This window comes from Alligator sinensis, unplaced genomic scaffold, assembly GCF_000455745.1.
Source record: "Alligator sinensis unplaced genomic scaffold, ASM45574v1 scaffold600_1, whole genome shotgun sequence".
NCBI classification, from domain to species: domain Eukaryota; kingdom Metazoa; phylum Chordata; order Crocodylia; family Alligatoridae; genus Alligator; species Alligator sinensis.
This window is the reverse complement of record NW_005841859.1, coordinates 4,571,932-4,578,777: the sequence shown is the minus strand read 5'-3', so window position 1 is coordinate 4,578,777 and position 6,846 is coordinate 4,571,932. Positions and strand designations below refer to the sequence as shown.

General features: G+C 46.2%; 1 protein-coding gene across 2 annotated transcripts in view; it reads right to left on the bottom strand.

Moving 5' to 3' along the window:
- MOV10L1 (Mov10 RISC complex RNA helicase like 1) overlaps nt 1–6,846 on the bottom strand; it is a 57,321-nt gene that overhangs the window by 28,359 nt on the left and 22,116 nt on the right. For both annotated transcript variants that reach the window (XM_006016501.3, XM_025215368.1), the window contains 4 exons: nt 4,634–4,872; nt 4,315–4,510; nt 1,731–1,928; nt 414–528 (listed from right to left, as the gene is read on the bottom strand). In XM_006016501.3, coding sequence (XP_006016563.1) covers nt 414–528; nt 1,731–1,928; nt 4,315–4,510; nt 4,634–4,872 — 748 coding nt within the window. The remainder of the gene's footprint in view (nt 1–413; nt 529–1,730; nt 1,929–4,314; nt 4,511–4,633; nt 4,873–6,846) is intronic.

Genomic DNA, 6,846 nt, shown 5'->3' with positions numbered 1-6,846 from the left:
GTCGGCACCTGCAGGGAGCAGGAGGGGGGGGTGGTAGTGGTGAGGCCAGCACTGTCCTTGCCCCTCCCCCATTCCATCTGCCACCTCCAGGGAGCGGGGGGGGGGGGAGGCCCCCTGCTCTGCCCCTTGCATGCCCCCCATCATGGCAGCGCTCCCCAGCCCTGCCACCTCCTGTCCTAACACTGTATTTGCACTCTGATTGGCTGTTTCAGTCAGCCAATCACAGCATGAATAAAGCATGACAAACAGACAGACAGACTAAGGCTTTTATAATATTAAAATACATGTACAGTGTTAGGTGGTCTGTAACTACTGTAACAGTAGCTGCATAGGAACTACTATTTGAGTGCAATCTGCCATTTATAGAGGGCTGGAAAATGATGTTTTACTAACATATATCTGTACATGCATACCTCCGCAAGAAGAGGTTGAAAAAGCAGTACATCCAATTTCTGTTCCACACATTTTCTTAAACTACTTGGTACAGGATAATGTGGAAGGAAGCTTGGAAGCTGTCTCCTACAGTTTCTAAAATAAAAATTTAAATATTTAATTTATTTGGTATTTTCTCATACTTTTCAGATTCACCAGCTGGCTTACATTCATTTTCTTTTATTTCATTTCATTCACATTTTCTCATTAGTATTCATGAAGACACGTGTCAAAAATGTGCGATAGACAATCCTATCCCCCTCACCCCAGCCCCCACAGTAATTCTGTCAAAGGGCTTCCTGGGTTTCAATCCTGCTAAATATAATCCTAGAGTGTAGACAGAAATAACTTCTGAAACATTTCAAAGGGCTCTGAAACACTTCAAAGAGGTATTATACAGATATGCAGTGACATTTTATAGTTTTGTAGTTAGCAAGTGTGACAAAATGGTAACTACAGGGAACGGGTAATATTTTGGACCCTTCTGTTCTACTGTATGTCTGTATGGGTTGTCAGTCCTCCAGCATCCCAAAACCCAGTACACTCTATTTAAGCCCCACCTTCTCCCAGTGGCCTGGCTATTGCTCCCTACAACCAATGAGGCTCCTGGCACTTGGGGCCCTCCTGGGGGCTCCAGCGATCAGGACACCAGACACTGCTGCTTCCAGCACTCCAGGTGCTCCCTGCCTGTTGGGGTGCCACTACTGCCTGTACTCCAGCACTAAGGTGGCTCTGCTCCCGTGGAGGGAGGGGCAAGAAGAAGAATCAGAGGTGGTCAAATCCTCGTTACACCCCAAGGCTGAAGAGCTTGCTATGGTAGGAAGTGGTTTTGAAGTGCTCCAGCCGGGGGGCGGGGAGAAGGACAGGGGCTACATGCGTGTCCTTCAGCTGAAGCACTATGTTCTTTAAATATTTCTAGGTCCTAAATATTTCAAATAGTATGTCTGGATTCCACCCTTTGATTATGCAACCCCAATTGGAAGTGCATTGTGATAACAGCTTTAATTCTACCATCTTTGCCATTCATGTACAAAAACAGCTTGCATATCTTTGACAAACAGACCCAGCTAAAGGGTTGAGATCAGTCTACTAGAAAAATTTCTACCAATGCAACTTAAAAAAAAACCCAGTCTATTTTATTTTACAAAATAATAGCGATTAACACTATGGATAAGCTAGTTCAGTACATAAAATCTGTCCTAGAATTAGTTACAAATATACTTTGCTTGCATCATATAAAAGGTAAGCCCTTCTAGCAAACGAAGTCAAACTGATTTTTGTGATTTATTTCACAGTACCTTCTGTTACGTTCCGTTATAACCACTGTTGTCTTTATGTTTTGAGGCTCTGTAGTAATATTATGCTTTCTTGAAGAGAATGGTCGAGTGGCAGCTATTAGTAATTCTTCTTCATTTATTACAGTCACTTCAAGATAACGTCCAATAATAAAATCAGAAAAACAAAGCAACAGGAGTTCTTTGCAGTGCCCAGGGTTTCTTTAAGTAAACAAAAATAAGCAGATTTACCTTTTTATTCAGCTAATACAATTTTGTTGAAAGACACCAAGTTTTTCCTTTTAATGACACTACTGGAAAGTGAAGCAGTAGCTGATTTAAATGAAGTTCTTAATATATAAACTTTGGAAGTGCTTCACTGGAGTTCACTTAACATTCCCCTTCCTTCCCCCCAAAAATGAACCCCTTTTTAAAGCCCTGCATTTACTCGCATACAACATGCCCCTAAATAAGACTCCTCCAGTTTTCAGAAGGCAGAATGATGTAAAGATTTTTTTTTTTTTGCTATTAGTGAAAACACCAGTAGCCACAGTGGGGGTGGAAGATAGCAAGGGACAACCTGTGGCTGCTCTTAATAGTCTGGCTCAGGGGCTGGTGACCTTTAACAACTGGAACCTGGCTCTAGTGGCACCTCAGCAGCAGGGGAGCTTTCCCCATGCCCATTCCAGACAACTGGGAGCTGCACCCGTGCTGCCACTGCTTTCCTCTCTCCCCGCTCCCGAGTTGTGGACCAGCTTCCAGCTCACGGGGAACTGCACCAGGACCAGGTATTGGCATACTGTGTCCATGCTGCTGCTTCTCCTTGCTCCCCCTCACACCCTTGGGCTGCAGTGGAGGCACAGCTGAAAGCTGCCCAGCCTCAATGCAGTGCCCTACCAGTTGAAACTTGCATCAACGCTGCAGCTGGGCATACTTTCCCTTTCCCCATTTCATAGATTGTAGAATTGGAAGAGACCATGAAGGATCTGACCCCCTGCCCCAGGCAGGAAAAATGACCGAGGTCAGATGACCTCAGCCAGGTGCCTATTTAGCCTCCTCTTGAAGACCTCCAAGCTAGGTGACAGCACCACCTCTCTTGGCAGCCCGCTCCAGATTCTGGCCACCCTTACTGTGAAAAATTTCTTCCTAATGTTTAACTTGAATCTACTCTCCACTAGTTTGTACCCATTATTCCTAGTTACTCCTAGGTGTGCCCTGGTAAATAGCGCATCTCCAATTCTCTGTTGTCCACCCTTAATAAACTTATAAGCAGCTACTATGTCTCCCCTCTGCTAAAGAGCATTCAATCTCCTACTCCAGATGCTGTTGCCAAGTCAGCAGCATCATCTGCAGCAGGAGTTTCAGCTGCTACTAACTCAGCAGCTTGAACTTGAGGGTATCCCAGGGCTTGGTGGCTGTATTTCCTCACTTAACACATGCACCCCAAATTGCAGCAACTTATTTTTGGAAAAAGGGTGTCTGTGGTATATGAAAATATAATACTAAATTCCAAATAAACTCCAAAGTCTTTATGTCAAAACTTAAAATGTTGTTGTGCTTTGAGAAATTTCTCTGAAAATTTTGTTCCCACCATAGTCTCAAAAAACTCTACTGTTCCTATAAGTGAAAGGAACACATTTCCACATTTAGCAAAATATATTTCCAACATTTAGCCCCTCTCTACTGCTGACTGGCATTCTGGATGAGTATCTCTCTTACCCTACAGCAGTGGATATTTTGTTCTCATTAGTTACTGCTATACATTTAAGCTTTCTGTGTTAATCAGTGATATATTTTGAGAGGTTTCTTTTCCTTAAAATATCATGAACAGCGAACACTTCACTGGATGACAAGTATTCATCATACACTTTGAATAACTTGCAGAAAAAGTGGAAGAGGCTTGGCCTCATCTTTTCATCTCTCAAATATTTGATTTTTTTTCAGTAGACAAGGGAAACAGTAGCAGAGGAAAAAAAAAAAAGCACAAATTCCTTCAAAGTAAAATTTGAGGGTGCACGCTCCATACTATCATAGCTCTTACTCTGAAACATCTATTTATTTCATTCCCTCTTTTCCTCACTGAACTGGCCCCATGTCAAGCTCTCTTCACGCATTTCCAACTTCACAACCTGGTATTGCATAGTCAAAGCAAAAGCCCCTGTTAAAGCTTTAAGCTTGCCTTACTTCTTGGCAAGATATGTTAGCTTTTATGAAGACCACTGTGCTGCTGTGGCTAGCTTGTACTTCACTGCAGTCATTCGGTGGGGCCCTGCTGGGGACAGCTTTCAGGGGCAATGTGATGATCAATGGCTGTGCCGCATGCTTTACTAGCATTATTACTTCTATATTAATTTTCTCCATTGATTTTTAAACAGCAATCAGAACTAGATGTTAAAATGCAGATGACTTAAAAATTGAAATATGAGGTTTCTGTGTCACAAATTAGGAAGAGATTAGTTCAATTTAGCTTTCACATATTCTCACGCTACTCCTCTTACAGTCAACAAGTTGTTCCTGAGAACCTGATGTCAATATTGGGACCGCTGGCCACTTTTCAAAACATGCACTCATGATTCATAGCAGCTAAAATAAAGAAAAACACACCTACATTGCAGTACACATGATCACAATGGAAGTCCTTCCACCTGGTGGTATGGAGATTTCCTCACTAGCTCGAACCTCAAGTACTGGTAGTTCATTCACACTTTCTCTTTGTCCATTTACTTTATTGCAAGAGTTTTCGTTTTCTCTAACACAGTTTTCATTCTGTCTTGCTAGATCTGAATCCTCAGGATTAGTTTCTTCTGTAGTAAATAAATGACAGTAAGCTGTACTACTGTAAAGTGGAACAATGAGGCCCGCTTGAAACATTCCAATATTTAAGAAGTTGGATGCTGCATTTATTTACGCTATACTCTCACAGGTACCTTTCAGGACTCCATTCCAGGTAACTGGTGTGTTATTCAATGACTGCCAAACCATTTTGCTGCTTTCATCAAGTAACTTAACGACCCCTTTTGAGAGGCTCTCTTGTTTTACAGGAAGGGATGAGGAAGATGGTGAATTCTTCTGGTCTTTTTCAGGCATTGGAAAGCTAAACTGCTTTTCTTTTACCCAGCCAGCTAATCTGCAACTGATTAAGGAGTGTGGCTCATTTCCTTTATTCCTAGAAGTAGTTAAATATGGACTTAATTATCTATAAAATAACATTTACAAGAAAAACAACTTTACTTGCAACACAGAACACAACAATTAATGCTGGGTCAGTTTCAGTTACATTTTGATGCCCTACCCTCAATAGATACAAACTTTACTGAAAAACTTTTGCGGGTATTTTTTTAAACTCCAGAGGATTCAGGGAAGTGGCTCTCAATCTTTGTAGGCTCCTGGCTTCCCACTATAGCAGAAGTGGGCAATTATGTCAGCTGGAAGGCCACAAAATGATTTTGGTGAGCTGTTGAGGGCTGCAAGGGTAGCCCCACCCTTTGACAGGTGCCCCACCTCTGGTTGCTATGTTGGGATCAGAAGTCCTGCCCCAAGCCCCTGACCTTTGTATCTGGAAGAACCTCTCCTTGCCCCTGGAAGTACTCCTGGGGGGGTTACCATCTTGGAGCCCCCCAAAAAGGAAGTACTCCTTTTGGTAAGGGGTATGGGTGGATATGGTGTTTGTGGGAAGTGTGGGGGAAGGCATGGGTAGGCACAGAGTTTGTGGAAGGGTGTGGGGGTATGATGGGGTATGTGTGTGGGAGCCCCTCCTGCACATCCCCCCCCTCACAGCACTCTGCCCCTGCTGCTGGCAGCAGCAGCAGGTGGCGGACCCTCAGGGCACTTATGGACAGCAGCAGGCAGGGCCCCCTAGTGGCACATGGCTCTGGCTGAGTCCTGGGAGTTGTACATGGTGGCAGGGTGCAAGGCCAGACTGGCTCGGTTTCATCACACAGGGTTCCCTGCAGCTCATGTGCAGCTCCCAGGACTCAGCCAGAGCTGCGTGCCACTGGGGGTGGGAAGCCCCATGCAATGCAGCCAGAGGCCCGACCCTGCTTCCAGCTGCCCTGTGCAGCTCCCAGGACTCAGCCAGGGTGGCAGAGAGTGGGACGAAGCCAGCCTGACTCCATCATGTTGGGGTCCCCACCACCACCCAGCAGAGTCCCAGGCACTGTGTGGTGGCAGGGAGCAGGGATGGCCACCAGTGATGGAAGTTAGCGATGCAGGGTTCCCCCTGGCGATGCATGAGTCCTGGGAGCTGCAAGTGAGCTGCAGGGAGCTCCGTGCAACGGAACCAGGCCAGCCTGAGCCCCATGCTCCTGCTGACCTGGGCTTCATTCTCTTGCCGCCCTGCCCAGAGCAGGCCCTGTGCTCTGGACTCCCACTGGAGCTCAGGTCCTGGCCCTGAGCTCCAAGCTCCTGCCTAGCTGCAGCTTCCCTGCCTGCTGCCACTTCCATACTTGCTGCCCAGATTGCTACAACAGTGACAGGAGGAGCTGCTGGAGGCCAGGGGAGCCAAGTAGTTCCCCAGGAGGCTGCAGCTGTGGCAGCAGCAGCAGCCCTACCCAGAAGCTATGCAAACTGGCTGAGGCTGGGGCCCTCAAGCCACCAAGGGTGGAAGTGCACCATACTGCTCTGGCAGGAATGGGCGGGACTTGGCCCCAAGCGGAGCGCAGCAGGGGCTGCTACAGGGTAGGTTGGATACAATTAATGGGTGGGTGCCCACCCGCTGGCTGGATGAAATCATCTGGTGGGCTGGATCCAGCCTGTGAGTTGTATTTTGCCCACCTCTGCTCCATAGCTCTTGTGAATTGAGCAGCACCTTATTTCAATAACTAATTTATTTTAGTTTAGCACTTAACTCCTGGCACAGGGATGGGGCTAGAGGGGAGGAAAAAGTACTTAGTTCATGGCACAGAAAAGGCAAGGATGATCACGATCTTACCTCCTTGCACTGGAGCTGGGCACTGGCAAGCCTGCATTTAGCTCCTCACACAGGGGGAGGAGCAAGCATTTAGCTCCTCACACAGGGGGAGGAGCAAGCATTTAGCTCCTCACACAGGGGCTAGCAGGGACAAGGTAAGCTTACTTCCTTTCTCTAGAGCCACGCAGAGAAGAACCTGCATTTACCCTCTTGCATAGGGGCTGGGGAGGG